Source organism: Numida meleagris, chromosome 7, assembly GCF_002078875.1.
Source record: "Numida meleagris isolate 19003 breed g44 Domestic line chromosome 7, NumMel1.0, whole genome shotgun sequence".
Lineage (NCBI taxonomy): Eukaryota > Metazoa > Chordata > Aves > Galliformes > Numididae > Numida > Numida meleagris.
The window spans coordinates 28482080-28506065 of record NC_034415.1 but is presented as its reverse complement, the minus strand read 5'-3'; the positions used below and the strand labels follow the sequence as shown (position 1 = coordinate 28506065).

Below are 23986 nucleotides of genomic sequence, written 5' to 3'. Positions count from 1 at the left end.
TTACTTTCCCTTCACAAGGAGCACTCATGGCCATGCTCTGGAGAACTCTTCAGCACCAAACCCTGTGCCCTATGGAGAGCTGGAGCTACATGCCGCCACTCAGCCTGCTGCTGCAGGAGGGCTTGGCCCCTGAGTAAGCCAGAGTGGCAGCATGAAGTTTGGAGGTTGGTTTTGGTTTTTAAAGCAGACACGCATACAGACAGCCACCACCTTCTTGTGCTTGCTGAGTGCCTGGCTTTGCAGCGCACCCGCTAGGGCATACATGAGCTAGAAGGCATCGTGTGCGTTTTCAGTTGGGGATTTTGGTACTTAACCTAATTAATCTTCAAGAGCTCAGGGCAGTAAAGACACCTCCCTTGTCCTAACAATTGGTTTGCTACAGACCTGTCAGAACTACCTGTTACAGCATCACACCAACCCATGGAAACCCGCATCCTGAATCAAACCCCAAAACAACCCACCTCAGTCACCGTGCTGCCTGCTCACACCAGCTCAGCCCCAACAGGCAGCAAAGAACCTGCTCTGTGGGAGTTAACTTTGACCTGAGCTCCTTCAGCAGAGGAGCACTGCTGCATCTTTCTGTCCAACCTTTCCTCCTGGAGATGGCCCATAAAAAACTTACCCTAAGCCAATGCCCATGACACTGTACTTATGGGAAGAGCTGCCCCACCAGCCCTGCTCTGGGGAGGGCTCTAACACACTCAAACCCTCTCCAGCTGCCAGCATCTTAAATAAGAGCATCTCATTTAACTCTAGTTAAGCACATCTGATTGAACTGATTAAAGCCAGCAAGCCCCTGTCTGGGTTAGCTCTGCCTCCCTTCTCATCAGCAAGCAGCACTGATGAACTGGAAGGAATAATTACACCTCAGAGAAGAGCTGTATGTTGTTGCGAGGCTGTATGGTTGAGGCCTTGTTGCTTCTTGACCTAAGAACCACAACACCTCATCCTACCTCCCCATCGATGTGACAATTATCAGATCGGTTTTAACCTTTGCAAGAGGCAGCAAGTATACATTATGGCATGAGGCCAAAGGCTTTACCTTGCTGCCCATCTTCTCTGAGGCCAACAGAAGCAACAGTTCTAAACACCCATTTCCCCTGAAAGCAGCCTGTCCCCAGCAGGGGACCTGTGGTGGGGGCAGCTGGGCCCTCCTCTGACCATGTGCCTTGTCTGTGTCACCAGGCTCGGCCTTTGGTTTCCAGCCCAAATGACAGCAGAATATAAGCAATTGGTGCAGGGAGAATGACACCTCTTGCCCTCACCTCTGGGGCTTCCTTCATCACTTGGGCAGTGCCATGGGCTGGCCAGGAGCACCGCTTCCCCTGCACTGTTCCAGGAATTGGCACATGACAGCAAAATGGGTGCAGGCGTTTGGTCCAGAGCCAGAAAGAGGACTTCAGAGCAGTGTCAGGATTGTGCTGAGAATAAACAAGAGATGTTTGGACTGGAGTCAAGGACAGCCGTGTGGTTCCATCTCCTGTCCGTGCCTGGATGTGCTGGAGAAATACGGATGGCTCAGCAGTGCAGCAGGTCACCGCTGTGGGATGTACCTTGCCACAGGACTGGGATTTTTAGGGAGCTGGGTAGAGAGGGCAGTCAGAGGATTCAACCCTTTGTGAGCCCCGTCTGCTACTTAGGAACCTCTGACCTGGTGACTGCTGTCTTGTTTGTCTCTGATGAAAAGTACACGTGGCCCTGAGAGAGCCTCAGACTTGTTTGTGTTAGACATGGCTTTATCACCGGGACCTTTGCTTTCCCGCAGCTGAGGGTGCTGTGAGCCTCTGAGCCAGAACGCTCAGATCCCAGATGGAAAACAAAAGCATTTGTCCATCAGTAGCCATAAGCTCATTTCAGAGGTGTTTGTAGTCCCTGTACAAACACCTAGAGAGGAAACACGGGTTGCCCTGAGCGCTGATGGCAATAAAAGTGCTCACACAAAGACACGAGTTCTGATCATAGCACCAGCACTGGAGTACGATCATCCCGAGAGATGGGGGCAGTGCTTCGGGGCAGACCCTTGGCTGTGGGCTATATCCAGCGCACACAAATCACCCCTTCGCGTTCCCTCCCTGCCTTCCTCCCCTTTATCTACGCAGCTTATCATTATTTTGTTTTCCAGTGCCTTGCAGTGGGGCCTGTCGTTATCTCCCCGTCCGCTTCTGCCCTCTGTGATGGTGCACGGTGGGGATCGCTGCGTCGGCGGGGTTTTGTATCGTGCCCCTCTGCCCTGATACAGCGCTGCTGGGATGGTGCACAGCCCACTCATCCCAAGCTCAAGGACTGTCTGCAGGGAGGCATCAGGCCTGAAGCGGGGATTTGGGTAAAAATCAGGTGTTTTGGTGCGTGATACAGCAGGAGTTCAAATACACACTGACATCTCCACCGGCAGCAGTCCTGCACGCAGTGCCCAACTGCCTTAGAAAAATCCCACTCCATGCAAAACGCGGTGCTTGCCACGGCGTCATTCTGCATTTCTGTTCAGGAGGGAAGTGTTTGCATTCGAAAAAGGCCGGTGGTAAAAACAAGGGGAGAAACTGGTGGAAGCACAGAATCGTTAAGGTTGGAAAAGGCATCGCCCATGGGAAATGAGACGGCTCCTCACAGACACAGCGGTGCTGCGGGAGCTGCTGTGCCTGACCCAGCCACGGCCCAGGCCGGGTTTTGCTTCCCTCAGGAAATAAAGATGCTGCAGAAATAGAGATTAAGATGCTCGATTTTAAGAAAAGCTTGAGCCCTGCAGGAGGAGAGCGGGCTGGCAGTGCCTGGCTGCTTCTCCCAAAGCTGCTGGGGTGGGCAGCATCCCCACTGCAGGCCCTGCCTCTGCGTGTCCCTCTGTGGATCTGTTAGCACATCCCGTCGCCCTGGATCTCTGTTTCCCAGCTTGGATTCAGACTCAAGTGGGCACCGCTTCCCATCCTTCCTATTTTAGGAAAAGAACTTACGAAAAAAGATCTGTGTATCGTCTACCTATCAACACAGGGCTCCATCCGCTATCGTAAGGTGAACTGCCGTAAGGGTTCATAAATCACTATTCGTATTTTATTACAAGAAATCAGAAGAGATATTTATAGCTCTCCCCAGGGCCGCTCCATCCGCCGCTGGGAAGCGCCCGTAATCCCATTTGCGGCGTTCGGGAGCCGCAGCGTCACGGTGCCAGCTGGGATGGCAGCCCCGGGGCTTTATTCTCCCAATCTGCTGCGCGGGGCGGCACGCACGGGGCCGGATTGCAGCAAATCCCCCCCACCCCAGCCCCAAATCCATCCCGCTGGCCACCCCGCGGCGTGCCGGGAGCAGGGCGCAGCTCGGCCTCAGGTTAAGCCCGGTGGGGCAGATTAGCGGGGTCAGCAGCAAAACGCTGGGGCTGGCGCTGAGAGCGACGCAACGCTCAAGGGCGACGCGTGGGTCCTCCGTAATGCCCTGAAATGCTGCATCCATGGGCTGCCAGCGCTCCCGGGGCCGTCAGCTGTGTCACTGCTGTCTAAATATAGAGCAGCCGGGTTGTCTCCGCGCTGCCTGTGCCATGGGATCGCCGGGCGCAGGGATCCGGGGTTGGTTCGCTCTCTCTCTGGGAAGGCTATGACTAAGGAATCTGCTGGGGAAGGGATGGCAGAAGATGGAGGCCCTCAGCCGAGCTCAGGAGCTGATAGGAGCCTGGAGCTCGCAGACCCGGAGACCTGACCAAAACATCCCTCCTCCTCCTCCTCCTCCTGCTCCTGCTCCTGCTGCTCTCCCCTCACCAATACCCAAACGAGAGCTGCAGCGATGCCGGCCACCAACGCACCGGGAAAGGAGGGCTGTGCTCCCGCAGCAGGCTGCCCGCCCCCGGGGCGCCGGAGCAAGCAGAACCCTGTGCAAATCACCCTTTTATTTTCTCCCCGGGGTACGCTAAGGGGAAGGCAGCGCTGCGTGGCTCGGCGCTGAAGGTCAGCCCGGCGGCGGGGCCGGGCCCCACGCAACCCTGCGTACCCCGCTGCGGGGAACGGGCAGCGGAGCCGCGCTCCCAGCTCGGCTCCGGTTCTGATCTGTAACCCTAAAAATCGTTCCCTTTCCCCTGGGGGGACGGCACCGCACGCCGACAGCTCCCGCAGAACGGAGCCGGGGTCGGGGTGCCCGGGGAGATGCCCACTCGGGATGCGGGATGCGGGATGCGGGATGCTGCCGACGCCGCACAGCCCCGAGCGCAGCGCAGCCCCGCTTCGGGTGGGGGGATTCTCGCAGCGCACCCACCCCCCCCACCCCGGCGCCGCCCCCGCCCCCCACGCGCTGCTCACCTGGGCCCCCGGCCGGCTCCATCCTCCCCCCGCCCGGTGGGGCCCGGCACGGACAGACGGACGGACGGACGGGCAGACGGGGCGGCGGCAGCGATCTGGGAGGGTGCAGGCAGAGGGTGCGGGCGGGCGGAACACGGCTCCCAAAATGCGGCACGGAGCGGGATCCGGAGTCAGCGGCGGGCGGGAGCGAGTGGGAACTTCGTGCGTTTTCCTTTTTTCTGTTGTCGTTGTTTTTGTTTTCTTTTTTTTTTTTCCTGATTTTGTTATGCCCCTGGCTCGGCACCGAGCCGCACGCCAAACCCCGCAGAGCGGCTGCGTCGGTCACCGGTGCGATCCCAATGAGGTTGTAGGAGCAATGCGCAGGGATTGGGGCCGCCAGGGAGGTGGGCAGCGGGCGATGCTGCACGCACAGCTCCTACCTGCCCCCAGCCTGGGCTGCCAACAGAAACGAACGGACTGGAAGGTGGGAATCGTAATGATTTCAGCGTTCTGGGGTTCAAAGAAACGCCTAGCTGCTCTCTGCTCGCAGATCTATAGGGATGCCCAGGCTGCTCTCCCCTCCGTGGACCCACAGTTGAGAAAACAGAGCGATAAATGTTGGGGCAGTGTCACATTATGGGGTAGCATCGCTTTACGGGGCGGTGTCACCTATTGGACCCTGGAGCCCAGGGAAGACCGAGCCCCCCGAGCTGGGTTGGTTGGTAATTAAAAAAAAAACAACAATCAGATCTGCAGCGATGAGCAGGGGCACCTCCAGCTTTTAATTCCCTCTGCCCAAAGCCACGTGATGGATTACCAGGGGCACCGGAGCGAGCTGTGTGTTGCTGTGCCTCATGCCCTGCCTTGTTTCTGCTGGGGGAAGTTAAACAGGAAAACCAGAACCGCTCCGTGCACAGGGCAGGAGAGGAACAGTCGGCTTCACCCACAGCATCCCAGAGCTGCCTGGGTTAGCTCTGTTCTTTTTGGATTATATGAAATGAAGATTGGATATTAGGGAATATCTCCAAAGAGCAGTCAGCACTGCACAGGCTGCCCAGGGGTAGAGGTCACCGTCCCTGGGGGTGTTCCAGAGCCGTGGGGATGTCGTATTGAGGGACATGGGCAGTGGGCATGGGGGGGAGCTGGGGGAATCTCAGAGGGCTTTTCCAGCCTGAATGGTTCTATGAAAGGAGCTGGCTGCGAGACAGGACTCAAACAGCAGCATCACATTCAAACCAAAAACCATATGGGGGGGATTTCCTCCACTTTGAGTGGGGGTACTGTAGCTCCTCTCCTTCCTCCCCATCCTCCTTGTGCCCATCAGTGCCAGTCCCCCATGGACAAACCCAGGGTCAAACACAACCCATGGCAGCCTCGGTGTAGGGGAAGGCTCAGTGACCATAGGGCAAAACTCACAGACAGACACCACCAAGCCGAGGATAAGCAGGAGAAAAAAAATTTATTTACATCTTCCAAGCAGCAGCACAGCAACGGAGATTCCTTGGGAGGAAACTCCAGGAGCAAAACTCAGTGTCACACATTGGGATGCGGGCACCCGCCTCCCCTTGGTCCCTACAGTGCGGCTGGCGCTGCAGGAAGCGCGAGATTCAGGGCACAGGGGCAGAGGAGAGCGAGGGCTGCGCTGCCCGGTGGGATGCTCCGGGGCTTGGTCCACCAAAGTGCACAGTACAACTCTTGGAGAAAAACCTGTCCTGAGGGCTGCAGGCATGCGTGGCTGTGGGGTTCTGCATTTATAGGAGAGCTCGGAGCCTCGGAAATAAGTGCTCACGTGCCAGAGATGCTACTGGGGGGATCCTGATGGCTTCTAGCTGTGTTAGCAGGAGAAAGCCATGGTAAAGCTGTCCCCAGCCAAGCCAGTGACCAGCAGAGTTCCTGGTGGCATTGAGGCGGAGGTGGCTCAGAGAAGCACCCCCAGGGCACATCCCTAAAGAAAAAAATCCTAAAAAAAAATATTTCCCTAAAAAGTTGGTCCGCACTGCCCTGCTGCAGAGCTGCTCTCCAAGCAATAACACAGTGACATTTCAGCAATGGGAACTTGCCCAGGCTGCTCCAATTGATTGCACGGGTGTAGGGCAGTGACAGCTCACCTGCATCCCTTCCTGTGGTCTGGCAGACTGCAGCATGCAGCTCAGCAAAGCATTCTCCAAAGCAGACGCTAAAATTCAGCTTTTTTTTCTTTTTTTAAACTTTAAAAAATACACACCTTGCTTCGATTTTTTTTTTTCTTTAAATATAGAGTCTATAAAATAAGGCAACTGGAGGAGACCAGGGGAGCGTCCCCATGGACCTGGTGACTGTGCCCAGAGCTCCTGCACGCAGGGGTGGGAACAGCACCAGCCACTGCCCTTATCTTGTTTGCAAACCAAATGCTGGGCAGCAGGAGCATGCTAACGCTGTTTCAGACAGACGCACGCTCACACACAACACTGCTGAAAGGGGCACGGTCACTTTGGCAGCCCTCACAGACATAAGGATAAGGGACAGACAGTGGGATGGCAGTGCAAGAGCCCGCAGCCGCTGCAGGTGAACCCCCCCCCCCTGCAGCAGGCACGTCCTCGGGACAGCCCCTTTCCAGTGGGGCAAAGGCAGCAAAGAACAAGGAATGACTCGGTTTCTCCCCAAAACCAAAACACATTGAAATCTTTGGGAGAAGCTATTGAAACAGGACTGCACCTCGTGGCATGGAAAGCTATGGACAAGGTAAGCACAAACCAGGGCAGTTCTTTCCCCCCCACACCTGCTCACCTTCCTGCTCCACGTCACGCCAGCTCATGACAAGTAAAATGTGTAGCAGCTTTTTCTACTGTTTTCTTCATCTCTCCTTATGGAAAAAGCACAAGTACGTATTCTACCTCTTGCATTTTCCCTCTTCTACATCTACTGTTACTGGAAACGTGATCTTCACATTTCTGAGCTCTAGCGTGAACGTTTTCTGCGTTCCTCACCAACTCCCACCGGGCTAAAGTCTTGCACTTTAGGGTTTTATTTCTCTAAGAAATAAATTTAATAGAAAATAATTTAAAAAAAAAAAAGACAACAATAGAGTGACCTGTGGTAAACAGTACTGCAGGGCAATGGAATGGCACATGATAGGCTTAGAGGCTGGTGTTTCATACGGGGGTGGCAGGGAGATCACGGCAAGTTGTGTAAACCTGAAAGAATCATGACCTAGGTTTGCATCACTGATCTGTGCAGTTGGATCACAGGCAGGAATATTTTCTAGCCTCAGAAGAAAAACACTTATTCTAGCAGACTTGACCCTATAAGCATAGATCTTTTCATCCGGATACTGGTCGTAACCATGTTTCCACAGCTGTTATCCAGCACACCTGGGGAAGGTAGTGCATGATTGCCTAATTTGAGCACAGCTCCAGCACCGTGCAGAGAAACCAAGCAGTTATCACACCAATTCCTGGTCCCTGGCCCAAGCTGGTTAGTGCTCCTCTTCTGAGCGCAGGGGTGGGATCTTGTTGGACAGCAGAGCATACACGTACGGCCAGATCTTGTTGGTCTCTGTCCCCGAAAATGAGTGCAGGATACCCCTGCTCCTGAAGAGAGTCAAGCAGTTAGTGCCAACAGGTTTAGGACAAGACATTTCCCTGCTCCAAAATAACAGCGTGCACTGCAGGGTCAGATCCTGAAGTGTGATCATCTGCTTACAGCACACCCACTCCAGCCAGCCCTGGGGCATCAGTGCAGCAAGGCACAGCTCAAAGTGGCAACAGCTCTGAGCTTCAGGGACATGCAGCTACTGAGATTGCAGCTTACAACATAGCTTTTTCCCCATGCGTCTGCATGCAGGGGGCTGGAGGACACCTCTCATCTCCCCCCAGGTGTAGACACTCCTGATCTATGTGTTCTCTACCACCCTTTGCCCTTGCTTCCTCTCCCCTGTTGCCAATTGCCCAGTACTTCATTTAAAAGCCAAGCCCAGGAGCATCAGACTGTTTTTTGCAGGGCAAACACACCACTCCAGACCTGCACAGCACAGGGGGTTATTTAATAAACCCATCCATTGATGCTATTTGAAGCAGCACAGAAAGGTTTGCTGAGTGAACTGCTCTTTGCAGGGCACCACCTCCATGGGCCTGGGCGTAGTGCTGTGAGCAGTGATCTGCCCCCAAAACGCAGCAGGGCTGTGCTTTATTCGCACGGTTGAACTCACTTGTATAACTCTATGACTGGCTTTGCAGCATCTTTGTACTTTCTGAGGCGGGCAGTGACGGCCTCAGGTTTATCGTCCTCACGCTGGACCAGCGGCTCGCCCGTCACGTCGTCGATGCCCTGCAGAAAGGCAAACCCCGCCAAGAGCATTTTCATTGAGCACTTAGCACAACCCTCATTTCCCAAAAGGCATCTTGCAGAACTCTGCAGGACGGCTTTCAAGGCCAAAGCCATCTGGTGACCCAACATCCCTGGATATTCATAGCATCACAGAATTGTTTGAGTTGGAAGGGCTCTCTGAAGGCCATCTGGTGCCACTCCCCCACAATGAACAGGGACACCCACAGCTCCATAGGTGCCCGGAGCCCCATCCCTGACCTTGGATGTCTGCAGGGACAGGGCACCACTGCCTCACCGCCCTTATCATAAGAAAAAACAAAAACAAACCAACCTATTTCCTTATATCCAATCTATATCTCCCCCTTTTCAGTTTGAAACCATTTCCCCTTGTCCTATCACCGTAGACCCCACTCAAGACTCTGCCCCCTTCCTTCTTACATCCCTTGTTTAGATACTGAAAGGCCGCTCTCAGCTCTCCCAGGAGCCTTCTCTTCTCCAGGCTGCACAGCCCCAGCTCTCAGCCTGTCCTTGTAGGGAGGTGTCCCATCCCTGGGAGCATTTTTGTGGCCCTCCTCTGGATGTGTTCCAATAGGTCAATGTCTCCCCTGTTCTGAGGACTTCACATCTGGACGCAGCGCTCCAGGTGAGGTCTCACCAGCACAGAGGGCAGGATCAGCTGCCTCAGTCTGCTGGCCGTGCTGCTTTTGATGTGGTCTTACTAGCTAGGATCTTTCCCCAGGCTGCTCCAAGCTCTTACATGCACATGAGGAGGGTTGAACTCCATGTTGTAGACCCGTCCGCTTGCCGGGTGGATCCAGCGGGCGCTCAGGCGGTCCTTCAGCGTCTCGAAGGGGATGTGCAGGCTGATCACCAGGTCCAGCTCACAGATCCTGTCCAGTGCCTCAGCTTGCCCCAGCGTCCGTGGGAAACCTGCGGGCACGGACCACAGCACAGCAAGGTGATTGGAAGAAAAGCAGGCGGCTGCTTGCTGTAAAGGTGCTGCAAAGATAGCACAGCTCCTCGCTGCAGTGCACATGCTGCTGAAGAGCCATCCACCAGATGGCTGCTGCAGAAAATAGCTCCTCCAGCACCGGCTCCCAAAATACAACACGCAGATCTCTGCAAGCTCGTGTTCTCCTGGGAAGCAGTGCCCAGCATGAGGACTTTCCCCACCTCTCCAGGCCGCCACTAAGCTCAGCAAACACCTGCAGAACCCCCAAGACATCCCAGGCCTTTCCCCAGCTGAGCATTATTAGCTGTGAGCTTGCTGGAAGTCATCACAGCTAATGAATTACTCAGTATGAGAAAGAATACATGTGATCAGCTTTACCAAGTTAGGTTGGGCTGTTCTTTGTGTCGCTGAATGGACTGCTTGAAATAAGCATGCTCCTTGTCAGAGGTCATTGGGCAAAGCAGGAGGCTCCCCAGATCCATGCCCACCACCCATGGCCATGCTTCGCCCTGAAGGCAAACCTGGGTCTGAGTGAACACTGGGACGCAAACTCTCGTGAATGCAGAAACACTAGAGTTGTAATACAAAATACTTGTCTGTACAGTGCTACTTGCTGTGACATTTGCCAATCACTACGTTTCCAGATGAACTGAGCAGTGCTACTACAAGAGTAATGAAATGTTAACAGTGGAGATGGAGTTTGGGGTGTTTTGCCCACCTACGTTCCTCATTTTGCAACTCACTGACTAGAAAACAACCAAAGGAATATTTCAAGGTAAGAAAAGGAGAGCATCCGTAACAAGCTTTTTGGAAGTGCTTCACCAGATTGGCTGCTCCTCCCCATGTCACACGTAGCTGTGTCCAAAAACCGACATAGCTGCACCCCACCATGTCCCACCACCCCTTCCCCTGCCCAAACCCCCAAGCTCTTCTCAGTGCTGCCATCAGACCCGTCTGCCGCTCACCTCCCACACGCTTTGCTTGGAGCATTTCTCTACCCCAGGTGGATGTACGGCTTGGGATCACAGCTCGTTCAGATGCAGATGGAGCTGGGAAGAGGTTTTTCTTGGCCAGCCCCCCTCTGCGTGCTGGCCCCAGGGGCTGCTTTATGAAACACCTCTCTCTATTCCCTTCCCCACGCATATGACGAGCTCAACTAGCTTGCACACATGCTGCTTCTTAGGCCTCAGGGAAGCTACAGTCACAAGCCAATTTCTCTCCTTGCTTTGCTGCCAGAACCAGCGAGGACCACCGACCCCAACTGATAGCAGCCATGCATAGTGAGGGCCTTTTCTCATCTTTAGCTCTGCTTAATGGAGTCCCTCCTCAAGCTCTTGAATTACTACAAAAAAAATAGATGTACCTCACGCTACCCCCCAGAGCACTGCCCCTGCAAGCAGTTTGGTGCCACTTACCCTCCCATCTGCCACCAGCAGCACCAAGAGAGGGACCTTTGGCCTTCTCAAACCCATCAGGAGCAAAATGACGCTTTAAAGGTGGCTGGGTTTTGCCCACACAGATGCACTCACCATCAAGCAGCCAGTGCTCTGCTCGCCGCTTCTCCAGCTCTGTCATCATCACACGTGTGATGACGTGGTCCGGCACCAGAAGGCCTCGCTCGAGGTACTGCTTTGCCAAGATGCCAACTTCTGCTCAAGTTAAAAAGAAAAATGAAATTAAAACCGCATGACATTTCTGCGTGAAACAATATTGCTCCCCCTCAAATTCTGCTTGTCCTCAGAGACTGTTCACCCTTTTGGCAGCGCGCTGGGGAACACGGAGCTCCTTTGGAGCTGGAGAGTGAGTGGTGAGGGGTAACACGAGCAGGGCCACCTGCATCAAATGTCACCAAGACACTGCACGGCTGCAGCTCCGCTCAGCAGCCAGCTGCCAGGCTCAGCTCCTGCTCTGTACATTGCACATAATAGCATATATTGCCACATGCCCAGCATTACAGCTGCAGTTACTGTGCCTCAGAGAAGCTTCCTGTAAAGTTATGGGGAGAAATGATGCTTTTGGGTAATGCTTGTAACCTGACTGTGACAAACCAAGCTTGCCTCCTCCTGCTTCCACGTACAGCCGTCACCGTGAGACGCTGCACCATCTTTTATAAATTATCTGAAGGGGTGCACATTCCCAATGTCACGTGTAAAATGCGACAGTAAACAGGCATCATCAGAAAGCTTGTCTGAAAACCCACGCCTCTGAGCATCTGTTACTGCTGCTGAAAGAACATGGCTTTCCATCCACAGGCTTTTAAGACTTCCGAGCCTCAACTCAGGATACACTCAGGTAAGAAAAACCTGTGCGTATCCCCTTCTCAGAGCACCTAACAGCATTTGTCACCAAAATGGGTTTTGCAGCCCGTTTTTGCAAGTTTTCTACGGAGGACAGCCCCTTTTAGCCCTCCCAGAGCATAAGTCCTCTGTCTGAAGTACTGAGAGCCATGCTGCACTTCAGGGCAGGCTTCTGGGGCTTTGCACGGGTGGCTGGGCACAGAGGGAGGTGCAGCAGGACATAGTGCCCCCCAGAATCCTTCCATCAGTGGGACGAAGCAGCTGAAAGATGCAAGCTGGCTGAAGGAGAAAGGACTCTCCACGCTCTGGTTTGCCAGACTGCAGCAAGATGTCGAGGCCGGTCAGGCACCTGCACCAGAGCACAGGCTGAATTTCAGGCACACTGAAAGGTTTGATTCAAAACGCACAGCTCCCAGAGAGAGCCCATCTCACCTAGAGGATGGAGCCTGGTGCAGCCCTGCTCCGGGTGCGTGGGGCTGTCGGGAACCTCCCTGAAACAACGTGTGGATGAAGCAGGGCACGCAGGGGCTGCCCTTTTGGCAACCTGCCCGCAAAGCACTGAGTCATCAGGCTGCAGGAATGAGTCAGCAGGGGCATGACGATGGCCCCCTCCCTCTGCTCTACAACTGTTCTGCAACCAACGCTGCAGAGCAGCTCTTAGCTCGCGGCCTCAGTGCATGCCCAGGGCTGCAGAAAATACCTTGTTCAATGACAAGCTCCTTGTCACTGCCCATATGTCGCTCTCCTGCTCGGGAAAGCACACGATGATGAAAAGAATACATTATGTCTTATGCAACCAGCACGGAGACCTGCTAGGGCATAAATATCATTGCATCCACCTACATTTTTAAATATTTATTCATGTGGCCCGCACATTGCCAGAGGCTTGCAGGGATGTGGCTTGTTGATGGAGCAGAGCCCAGGCTGTAGCTGCAGGTCCTATTCCTGTCCCAAGGACCCACAAGACCAGCAGCTGACGACAAACACCCCAAGCCACAGCTGGGAAGTCTGGAAATGCATCTCACACGTCCACACAAGGCCCATAGCTCTGCACCAAAGGGTTGCAGTTTCTCCATGGCTACAATACAAGCAGACAACTCTCTGCTGCTCCTGGTGCTGGGAATGTTCCTGCCTGCAGGAGGGACACATTGGCAAGGGGGCAATGCACCAGCATGGGCGTGCATGCACAGGGTGGCAATGCTTTCAGACCACTACTGGAGCACCCCAGCCTCTCCATCCCTGCTCAGCCTCCTCCCAAGCTCTCAAGGCATCGCTCACACCACGGAATGGGCAGATAGTTCCTATGAAGGATGCATGGAGTTACCCAGTCTTTGGCCCCCCAGCACCTGGGATGTGCTGGATCACATCATCCCTGCAGCACAACCCTGCTGGGTTGCTTTTATCTCCAGTATTCCCAGTTTTTTTTTCTATCCTCTGCATTTCTGTGGTGAAACTGCCCCAGCCCTGAGCCAAGAGGCAGCAGGGTTTGGGCATGCCTGTGCATGGATATCCCTGCAGATCCCAATCTCGCTGTGTGATGATCTGGGGTTCATCCTTCCCAAACAAGGGCCAAAATCCACATTGCTATCACTTAATCCTGTTAAGCTAATGACCGCAGGTTTAACACAGGACTTCAGCCCCTGCTGTAACCTTAGTTCATCTGTGCCTCCCAACTGTTATCAGAGCGACATGGCGGGTCCCAGCCTTGTGACCCCTCCTGCAAAGGCAGCAGCACCAGCTGGGGGCTGGAGAGGCTGCAGGGGCTCAAGGAGAGGCTGTTTCCAAGCACAAGGTGCAGGAACTTGGCATGGAGCACGAGGGCTTTGCTGGCCAGTGGCTCCTGGCCAGACACTGCAAAATAACCCTGGACTTTTGGTCCCTTGAGGCAACCTTTTGCATGATTTCTTACAGAGGCTACAGCAGTGCAATCTGGAGTTAGTGAAAGGAGAAGCTCCGAGTGGTTAATGCAGCACTGACTGCAGTTATCTGTGCACCAAGCTATAACAACCCTGGCTGGCCAAGGCCAGATACTGCCCCTAATTTTCAGAGCCCCAGTGCTTCTCCCCAGCCCAGGGCTCTCGCCCCATCCCTGCAGGCAGGTCCTGGCTTTGGGGAATTGGAGCCTAGCACAGCCACAGATCTGGGAACATCCACAAGCAGACAGCCCCTGGAGCCACTTCTGCATCCCCAGCAGTGCAGTGAGCAGCCAAGGGGACAGACCCAGGCATTACCCAGAGCACACAAATTAACTGGGTCCTGCTGCGACCCCAGGATGCTGCGCAGACCAGAAATAACCCTGGGCACTGAGGCTTGAACCAGATGAATAAAACAGTCGCCATCCTCCGTCATGCCTTGCCTAGCACCAAAAGCACCGTTTCTTCACCAAGATCCACAAAAAGCACTTCTGTACAACAGGGCAGCTGCTAAGCAAGACACTGATTAACTGGCTTCCTATGAACCATGTCCTGCAGTAGCACGCATGAAAACCACCTATGATCCTTGCTCTAAACACCCCCCTCAGTCCTTTAGGTGCTGTAATGTGGCTCCTCTGCCCTGAAGTGCAATGCCAGTGGTGTAGATGATAAACCCAGGGAGGGAATTTATTTCCATTTAGCTTCCTCCGGAGCTGGCACATGGCAGCATGCTCATGTAACAGCTTGTCCAAAGCAAACAGCGGAAAAAAAGCAAATAGCTGCACCTTACTGAGAGCTGTGACCAGAGGCTATGTCAGAAGTGGCACCTGAAAGGACAATCAGCTGTGCCAAACTGAGGCTGGTTTACTCCTGAGCAATTTAATCCACGTTTCTCGGTGTTGTCTCCTTTGGGAACCCAAGTTTACTTTGGAAGACTTTGGCTAACTCAGCTCACACCTCCCTCCTCCTGCAGCATCCCCAGAGCTCTCCTACAGAAAGAGCTGCAAACAAAACCCAAGGAAGCTACCCTGGTCTCACCAGCCCGTGGTTGCATGCAGCTCAGCACCGTGCACCTGATGCCCACAGGAGCATTCCCCACCCACGGCCGCACTTCCACGCCTTGCAGATCCACCTGGTTCGCCCTTGGGTGTTTTGCAGCACAGCCAAAAGTTAGCCGGACTTTCTGAATTTTCAGCCTCTTTCCAAAGGAAATATTTTTGTGCTTTTTATTTATAGAAGGAAATCTGGGTCTTTTTTAACTGCGTGACCAGAGGCAGGGTGGTGAGCAACGCCCCGCGGCGCACACAGCTCCCGGCATTCACCCTCCCTTCCCCTCCCTTCTTGTCACACCTCTAAAAAGGGAAAGCGCGCCTGGTTTCCCCCCCTCCTATTTTTCATGGATGCCACTCCACGGCTCTTCTGAGTCAGCTTCTTCCTGGGCAGGTCCCTTACACAGCAGCAGGGCACAGGAGCTGCTGCAAGCTGGTATTGCCCAACCACAGCCCTCCCCGGCTGCTAGCCCCTGAAGTTTGTGGGATCTGATAGTGCGGGCACAGCAAATGCTATCAGCTCTCCAAAAGGCTTAGCATGTGAAATACAGGATGGGCTGAGGCTTGCTGTCCCCCTACGCTCCTTGATTCTGGAAATAGCTTAACGAGTGGGGGCACGCAATGGGCACCCCGCAGCATCTCCCTAGCCTTCCTGCAGCGGACGGCACAGCTGCAGCACCCCGCTTCCCAGTGGGACCCCCATGAACGTGTGCACTTTAAGCATCTGCTCTCGGTCACACTGCAATGTTCCTATATCACGGCTTGGGTTGGAAGGCACCTAATGGTCATGCAGTTCCAGTCCCAAATTTTGCCCTCGCCAAATCCTTGCGCGCAGTGAACTCAATACTTTCACGTGGGTTATTCCAGGATTTGGACTCGATGATCCTCACGGGTCCCTCGCAACTCGGGATACGCGAGGATTCTACTTGCACTGGTGCCCCCCCAGCTGCGCCCGGGGCTGGGACAGAACCCTCCCCGTTGTATCGGTCACCCGATAAACTCAAGAAGCACAGGGGAGATGATAAACGAAACCCAGTAAAGCCAGCACCTGCAACCCAGAGACGGCCCCGACTCGGCGCCGGGACGCGGGGACCCCGCAGCTCAGCGGGGCGGACACAGCCCGGAGCGTCCCCCCGGCGCCCTCCCGCCCCGTCGGCGCGCACCGACCCCCCCGGCACTCACCGCCGCCGCTGCGGAGGCTCTCCCGCAGGAATTGGCCGCTGGAGAGGTGCTGGAGCCCGAAGCTGCGGGCGATCCTCTCGCACACCGTCCCCTTCCCCGAACCGGGGGGGCCCAGCACCACCGCCCGCAGCACTTTAGAGGCCATGGCCGCCTACCGGAGCCGGGCAGGGGGTCCCTGCGGGCCGGCACAGCGCGTTACGCGGCGGCAGCGCGAAGCTCCAGAGCGGGGGGAGCCCAGCGCCGTGGGAGGAGGACCCGCCGCGACGGGGGGCAGCTCCCCGACGGCGCCCGCATCCCCCTCAGAACGGGGCGCGGAGGGGCTGCCAGCCTCGCCGTGCCGCTCCCCCCACCTCGCACACGGTACACATCAGCACGGAGGGAGGGCGGGGGGGGTAGGGGGGGGGAGCGTGGGCTCTCCGCCAGCCAGCCGGCCCGCCCGGGGCACACTGGGACTTGTAGTCCCGCCGCCCGACGCGGCCCGCAGAGATGGGCGGCGCGGGGCGGAACGAGGCACGGCCCAGCGACACCGCCGCGCTGAGGGTACGGTCCAACGAGACCCCCCGACCCGCGTGCCCGCGCACCTCCGCGCAGGCTCCGTGCCCCCCCTTCCTCACACGCACATCCACAGCGGCACGGGGCGCCCACGCGTGTGCGCGTTTGTGTGTGCGCGTGTGCGCGTCCCCGCCCCCGCGCCGCTCCGGAAGCGGCCGTCACATGGCCGCGCGGCGCTGCCATCAACACGCCAAGATGGCGGCCCTCACGCCGCCCGCCCGCCCGTGCTGCGTCACGCCGCCCCCGGCCCCGCCGCGCTCCCGCAGGTGGGTCCGGCCCGGCCCCGCCGCCCGGCCCCGAGGGGACAGCGCGGGGGAGTGGGGGACGCCCGTGCGGCGGGGCCGGGCGCGGCGCTCCCTCGTTGCGCACTGTTATTTTCCGAGCGGCGGTGTTTACGCGGGCGGGGCCTGCTGCGGGGGTGCGGCCCGGCGAGGGGACGGGGGGCTCCGGGAGGGACCCGTGGTCCCGCCGCCTGCCCCGGGCCTCGGAGAGCGCGTTGTAGAGTGTGGCTTCGAGGGAAAGTTGCGAGGAGCCGCCGGGTTCGGGAGCTCCCCGCGAGGATCGGGGCTGTCTGGTCGCTGCTTCTCCTAACTGTTGTTTTCCGTCTTTAGGTTTCCTCGCGGTTTGGCTGAAGTCGGGATGGAGGTCGCTTTGGTTCCCTCCGTCCCTCCCAGCGCTCTGCAGCGGCCTCAGGTACCGACCCGCGTGTGGAGAGGGAGATGCGAGCCCCGCTGAGCGCGGCTCTGCCGTCCGCAGGGAGTTCGCTGGGCTGCCCAGAACCCAGGGTGCGCCCGGAGCTGGGAGCGGGGCCGGCCTGCAGGGCTGTCAGCAAGGAGAGGAGAAACGGGGCTGGGAATGAGCGTGTTTAAAAGTGTGTAGAAACATGCAGCGCTTTACCAAAATCCGTGGCTGGAGATGAGTGCTGGGCTCCGAGCTCGTGGCAGGCTGTTATTTCGAAAGAAGGGAGGGCTGTTGGGATAATAACAGGGAGCTTAGCAGTGTGTTTGTGCACACCTGTTTGCATGCAGACTGTGTACGTGCAGCCCGACGGAGGCAATGCGGAGATCAGCGTGTGCTATATGGCCCAGGGTTCTGCTGGAATGAGGGTGAGATCCTCTCTGGAGAAAATGGCATCAGCCGTGAGCGTAGGTGCAATTAGAGTGCGTGCGTACCTGGAATGGTCTTTTGTGCCAGGGTGCTGGGGAGGGGCAGCTCGCCTTTGCTGCCGTGCTTCTCCCTTTACACAGCGTAACAGCAACTGCTGGAGCGTGGAATGAAATCCTGAAGCTGATCAACTATAAAACAGCAATTCTTCTCCCTTCACGTTGGCCTCTGAAATGTAGGATTCCTGTTTCTACCTTCATTCTGTTCAGTTGAAATTAGTAGAGTTTTACCGCTGGCATAATAATGGTAACGTGAAAACATTTCGGAGTGAGAACAAATTGTTCATTTCTTGCTTCCTTTTTAGAGGCTGTGTCTGTATGTGCAGGATTTCACGAGGTTGTTTTTTTTTACAAAGTTTTGTTTGTTTTTCCTGCAGCAGCAGATGATGTAATTAATTACAGTGGATGGTGAATCCGCACGTTTTAGACTATATGTTTAAGTCATCCGTGTCATCATCTGACATCAACATTGCATAATCTGTTGACTGTCCCCTTTTTATGTAATGTATGTTTGTAGTTTGTTTTAAAATGTACAAATATTTTTTTCCACTGCGTGCTTCTGCTCAGCTATTTCATGTTTGTCTCTCCGTTGCCCTCTTCAGTTAAAAACTTGTAAGACACCATTTTGATAGCTGGATCCATCCGAGTGCTACGTCTTTCTCTTTTAGAAACAATCTCTGTGACATCTCTGGATGTGCCCTTTCCAGGTAAGTCAGCTGGTTAGAACACTGACCCACATCTGGAGTTTCTTCTCCCTCGTGTTTGAAATACGGGGACATCTTGTACTGATGAAGTCCATCAGCATCATAAATTAAGTTTTTAATAATATACTAGAAGCAAATGAACTTTTACATGTTTTTTTTTTTAATATGCTTATTTCAGAGCTCAGTGTATTCAATTCCCTTAATCAAAGGTGTGTGTACGTAGAATTAGTCCCACAATCTTTTTAGCAATCCGTATTTAAAAAAAAAAAAGGGAGGGGGGGAAATACAGGTAGACAAAAGTTTAACTTGATTGCAGTATGCTTGTTTATTTCACAATTTTATGCTTGGATCTTACCACCTAAAAATGCCAGTTGCAGAGTGAAGCATCTAGAGCCCACAGGCACCGCTTCTGCCAATGCCGGCTGTGGTCACTCGTCAGCAGTGGCTGCTTGCCGTTCGGTGCTGCTCCATCAGAGCCATCAGCAGGCATAGGAGCGGGTGTCTGCGATCCCGGCTCTCTGAGTGCATGTGACCAGCTCTGATTAAGCCCAGCTGAATGTGTTCGTGGCGCTGTAAAATTCCACCGCCCGCCAGCCTGCTCCGCTGCCTGGGCGAGAGCCCGGCGTGCTCAGTGCAGTATGCAGCGTGGTCACAGTGTGGTGCTGCCCTCGTACTCGTGCTGCGAGCGATCCCAGCCTTTAGCTGTTGCACGCAGTGTGGCACCATTAACTCACCTGGCCCTTGGCCAGGTGTGCGCACTGTCTAGTTCATGGCATTCAGCACTTGAGTAGCAGGAAACAAATGCTGCCTTCAGGCTCCGATGAATTTAAGGAGAGGGGGTTGCCTTCATTCTCTCCAGCATTATTTATAGAGATATAAGTTAAGATTTCTTTGTTCAGTCTAGCATTGGTGAGTTGGATTTTTAAGGGTGATTCAGCCAGAGGTTACTGTGGCCATTATGGTAGCACTATGATTGCAGTAATTTCTTGGGCTCGTGCCCCAGATGCAAAGCACTTCTGTTAGATGCTCCTGAGCCTCTCACATGGCAGCTGGGGAACCCGTCGGGGTGATCCAAGGTTCTGAGACATGCAAGGGATGGGGAATGGAGGAAACGTCTGCTGGGCCCAGCAGCATTGCGGAGGGGCCACGATGACTGACAGGCTGCCCTGGCTCAGTTATCACAGTGCTGATGCTGTCTCTTGTAAAGGTACAGTACTGTGATAACTGAAGGATGGCAGCCATCTGAGCTTCAGAGGCCCTTGCCTGCAGCTGATGGATGGACATACAGCACAGCGTCCTGCTGAGGTGGGTGTCCTCGTTCTAAAAATACACCTAATGTAAAAATCAAGACAAGGTTTACTTGAATAAAGATTACACTTTATTGACAGTTTGCTTCTTAATCGGCTGTTTTGGTGTGTGAGATCTTCCAGAAATGCTGTGCTTGAGAAGCTTCAAAAATGGTTCTGACAGAGTGAAAAATGATTCTGAAAGGGTCCTGTACAAGTTGGGGAGTACTGGAATGGGGAGGTGAGGAGGTGTGGGTTGGATACGTGGTATAGGAAGACAGGGAAACTACTCTGAAGTTATACAGAAACTCCTTTTTAGATACATTTTAATGTTTCTTGTTACAGATAGCATGGTTTTAGCTGACTACTGTCCTAACTTGCTGTCTGTACCCTCTGTTAAGTGGCTGTAGGCACTGAGACAGGGCTCATCTCACAGTCTGTCTGCAGCCCAAGGCCACATGGCTGCAAGCAGCCAGCAGTTGGGTTGTTAGGGGCTGAGGTTTCCCTGCCTCCATGACTGGGACTGCAAATCCCTCAGGTAATTTCTCACATTTCCACCCAAACCTCTAAGAAAGGTTCTGGAGTCCTTGGCAGTGCTGCAGCACCCCCCTTCTCACCCTCAGGGCAGCAGCAGGCCTGGAGAAGCTGCAGCACTTTGCAGAGCTTGCGGTTTAGTCCTGAACTGGAGTTAGAACCAAGTTCATTAACCCCGCAGCATTTAGAGAGCTATTCCTTCAGGGCTGGGTGATTCATAACTGCCTGGGCCTTGCCCTGTGCTTCCCTGCCGGGGAGGACAAGGATTGCCTCAGCCCATGGCCACTCTCAAGCAGTAATTACGTAGTTTATGTTTTCTCTGATCTTTACTGGAAGGCAGCTCTGCCAGGCTGTGCTGCTGGCTGTCTGTGAGCCAGCAGGGTCAGTGCTGTGCCACTGCCATGGAGCATCATGCCAGCCTGCGTCATCTGAGCAGGGAAAATTATTGGTGCTGATAGTCGCTGGAACCTGCTTGTGGAGGAGGGCTTTGTTGTACCAGATGCTGTGCAGATGATAAAAAGACATCCTGCTACCAAGAGTTAAAAGTTCTAGATAGATTAACATCTAAGCAGAGCCAACCCTCGACTTCCTTTCTGCCTCCTCCCAGAGCCCGAGAGGAGGAACCCCTGGCCCCAACATGCAGAGCTGGTCACCTCCCCAGCAGCACAACGCCCTCGCTGCCCGGTGTGTGTCACACTGTGCTCATCGCAGCATGGAGCAGCTGGCTGGGGCTGGGCCTCTTCCCCATGAGAAGGAAGATAACTGCGCAGGGGCAGACACAAGTTTTGCTGTCTTACCAGATCCGAGGAATAAGATTCCCTATCTGCCTGGTCTGTGGTAGGATTCTGGGTTGATAAGCTACCTGGACCATTTAGTGAGACATCGTAACTGCAGCATGCACTAAGCATTGGTGAAAGAGAGCAAAACTGCTAGTTGAAATGACATATCTCTGGGCTTCAGATTGTGATTCTCATTTCCTGTTAAAATAAGTACAGCTTTGAGTTTTGGCATGGGACAGGAACTGAAAATGCTGTCTGTGCCTCAAAACAGCACCTCTCTGATCAGATTTAATGGGAGCCTTTATCTCTCTAGCTCAGCGAACACAGTCCGTCTTTCCTGTCGCTTCCTACTGATATCATAATCGGGCAGACTTATAAATACCCGTGGGTTTGCTATGTCTAAATATTGCTACATGCAAACAATGCAGCTATCGAGTCCTTTTTGGCAGTGGAACACTTCCTCCCACTAACTGTGTTAAAGCAAGATGTAAAAAACATGCATATAGTGACGTATCACATCACTTTCTGCTCAAAAGTAAGCCCTCTGAAGACAGTCCATTTTCTGATAGAACGTGCTGCAATGTATGCTTTTGATCCCAAGGAAAGTCGATCTTCTTGTGACCTATCTCAGCTGTCATTCTGGATGGATTTGTTCCACCCCAGTGGTTCTCAGGCTTTTTCGGCAGGAAAGTCCCTTTTCCCATCTGGAGGCTGTCGCTTTCCCACCCACGTTCTGCCTGAGAAGAACAGCAGTTCTGCTCCTGTGATATCTCCTCAGGGCTGTGATTCTGCAGACCAGAACAGCAGCTCTGCTCCTGGCTCTCATCCATCAGCCATCCTTTTAAGGGGAGACGCAAGCTGCTACCTGCTTCTGACAACAGTGGGATAAAGAAACATCCATTGTCCGCTAGCACTGAACCTTGGAACCAGGTGGAGGTTTTGTCTTTTCCCATTTAAGAAAAAAAAAATATTTCTTAATGTGATTTCTCTTACCATACAGCAGGAAGCATCAGTACCAAAAGACTTCATTTTGTTTATACTAAGAGGGAAAAGAATCCCTCTCAACAGAGTTCCAGGCACGTCGTCGTCGTTCCAAAGTCCAGCAGTGCCACATATGAATCAGACACTGTTTTAGTTACTGTTCGTTCAGATTGTCTCTGACTAGCGTAGAGCAGCTCCGCTTGAACTTTAGTCCAAACCTTCTTGATTAAACATTTTTATAAATCAAGTAGCCTAATTGCAACGTCTTGGTAACTGCAAGTATCAGATGTACCAGAATGTAACGATGTCAAATTTTGTTTTAAGTCAAGTCAAGCAGTTCCTGAATGTGAGCCTAGAAGTGATGAGCAAAGCAGAATAAATAAAACAAGCTGGCAAAGACTCTGGCAAAGTCTACTGGCTTGATCAGAAATGTGACTAGCTCAGCCCTGCAGTGTTATTTTTCTTCAGATCTAGAGGTACCATCTCAGCATACCACCTCCAAAAAACTCTCAGCTAAAGAACAATGCCTGCAAAATTCCATGAGTGTAACGAGAATTCAAGATTCATTGATTACAGATATGCTCAGCTCAACTGTGGCAATATTTTCACTTTTTAGCATAAAATTGGATCAATGTGTTCAAGCTGCTTTCCGCTCTAGCTATTCCCAGCAGGGTGCTGTGATTACCTTCTTGCTTCTGTTGCCAGGTGAGGGGGGTCCTTTCCACTTGGAGCAAACGTGCAGTAACAGTAACGGCAATGACACGTGCCTCTTATTGGGAAAGTAGTCCCAAGCGCACTGCGTGAACAAAGGACAGCATGATCATTTTTCCCTTCTGCATACAATATTTCTGCCTCTGTATGTCACATTGCTCATGCTAAAACCGTGTGTGTGTGGTGGGGAGGAATTTGGGCATTGCTGAACATTTCTGAGCTGAAAGAAACCCTAGGTTTTTGGCAGTATCGTGATTCACAAAAGGAAACAGTGACTTTAATTGATGTCTGACCGGGGACAGAACTACGCAACAGGAACTGAGTGTTTCAGTGCGGTATAATGTCAAAGTTACTGCTGTCGTTAGTGTTCAGGCAGATGATAAAGTCCGCACTGGGTGACTTAGTATCTAACTTGCTCTTTGTAACATTTCTCAGGAGTAGGAGAGGGCCATGGAGGTATGTGTGAATGAACATACCCTAATGTGATGTGATTATATTGTGCTAATATTGCATTTTCTGGCACCAAACCTTACTGGAGCCAGAGGAGAGACCTTCTTTGACTCCAGCTTTGGCTCAGACGTGCTTTTCTTCAGATGATGGGTGAAATTCTGGTTCTGATTTCAATTTCCCCATTGACTTCAAGAGGATTGGGGCTGCACTTAGTCTTTTTTTTTTAAAGCTACATGAGGATGTTCATCTGACAGTGGAAAAAGCCTCATTCAACTGCAGCAGAAAATAGGTAAACAAGAGGTGTGACTTCTGGGTGTGACCTGGAGGTGGGCATGGTAGGGGGCCTCTTTCTACCTAAATCCCTAGAGCACCCTCCAAACATAGAGATGTGTTGTAAGTTCCAGCTTCTGAGCTAAAATAGCCCCTCTATGGTACCTCTGGCAGCAGCTGGTGGGTACATCAGTCCTGACTCCAGGCAAGAACATTTTGCTGTAAAGTCAAGTGCTTGTATGGGGCTTGGGAGGGATGGAGAAGACAGGTGGTTATCAGTGGCCCCACAGCTGCTGTTGGCCTCCTCCCCATGGTGAGCCTGAGAGCTCGCTATTGACCGCCCTCCATTTTAATTAACTCCAGAAGCTGGCAGAGTACACTGAATAATTCAAGAGAGAGATATTTAAACATTTGCACAAGCCTCAGATTCCTCCTGGCTAAAAATAAGCCTGTGAGAAAGAAAATGATTCTCATCTGAGGTGCCAGCAGATGGACAGCTGAGGCACAGACCCCATCTCAACGCCATCGTGTCGCTGCTCCCAGGAGGACATAGGCCATGGGTCTCATCCCCACTGCTGGGACCTGCCTGGGGACGGTGCAAAGCA

General features: G+C 53.6%; 2 protein-coding genes and 1 long non-coding RNA gene across 6 annotated transcripts in view; 1 reads left to right on the top strand and 2 right to left on the bottom strand.

Annotated features, from left to right (window-relative positions):
* The window catches only part of DNAJC6 (DnaJ heat shock protein family (Hsp40) member C6), a 39577-nt gene extending 35010 nt beyond the window's left edge, over positions 1 to 4567 (bottom strand). Inside the window, exon 1 of one of the 3 annotated variants that reach the window (XM_021404467.1) lies at positions 4275 to 4567. In XM_021404467.1, coding sequence (XP_021260142.1) covers positions 4275 to 4296 — 22 coding nt within the window. In that variant the 5' untranslated portion in view covers positions 4297 to 4567. Of the gene's footprint in view, positions 1 to 622; positions 705 to 4274 lie in introns of those variants that run through there. The other 2 variants (XM_021404468.1, XM_021404469.1) reach the window with 2 other exon arrangements.
* AK4 (adenylate kinase 4) lies at positions 5694 to 16701 on the bottom strand. Of its 2 annotated transcripts, none has more exons than XM_021404019.1 (5): positions 16533 to 16701; positions 11040 to 11159; positions 9316 to 9488; positions 8440 to 8558; positions 5694 to 7822 (listed from the first exon to the last, which is right to left on the bottom strand). In XM_021404019.1, exons 1-5 carry the CDS (start codon positions 16684 to 16686, stop codon positions 7708 to 7710), a joined length of 681 nt encoding a protein of 226 aa, XP_021259694.1. In that variant the 5' UTR covers positions 16687 to 16701; the 3' UTR covers positions 5694 to 7707. The 2 variants fall into 2 exon arrangements, with proteins under 2 accessions (XP_021259694.1, XP_021259695.1); XM_021404020.1 differs by lacking the exon at positions 16533 to 16701 and adding an exon at positions 15952 to 16499.
* LOC110402221 lies at positions 16652 to 22352 on the top strand. Its single transcript, XR_002440979.1, has 3 exons — positions 16652 to 16769; positions 17115 to 17196; positions 17532 to 22352. It is a non-coding gene; the product is annotated as an uncharacterized LOC110402221 (long non-coding RNA).

Coding starts and splice junctions, on each gene's coding strand:
- AK4 (XM_021404019.1), bottom strand. CDS start 16,686: ATGGCAGCGCCGCGCGGCCATGTGACGGCCGCTTCCGGAGCGGCGCGG. Junction 11,160..16,532: donor GGCACGGAGCCTGCGCGGAG/GTGCGCGGGCAC, acceptor TAACTTGAGCAG/AAGTTGGCATCTTGGCAAAG. Junction 7,823..8,439: donor CCAGTCATAGAGTTATACAA/GTGAGTTCAACC, acceptor GACTCTCTTCAG/GAGCAGGGGTATCCTGCACT.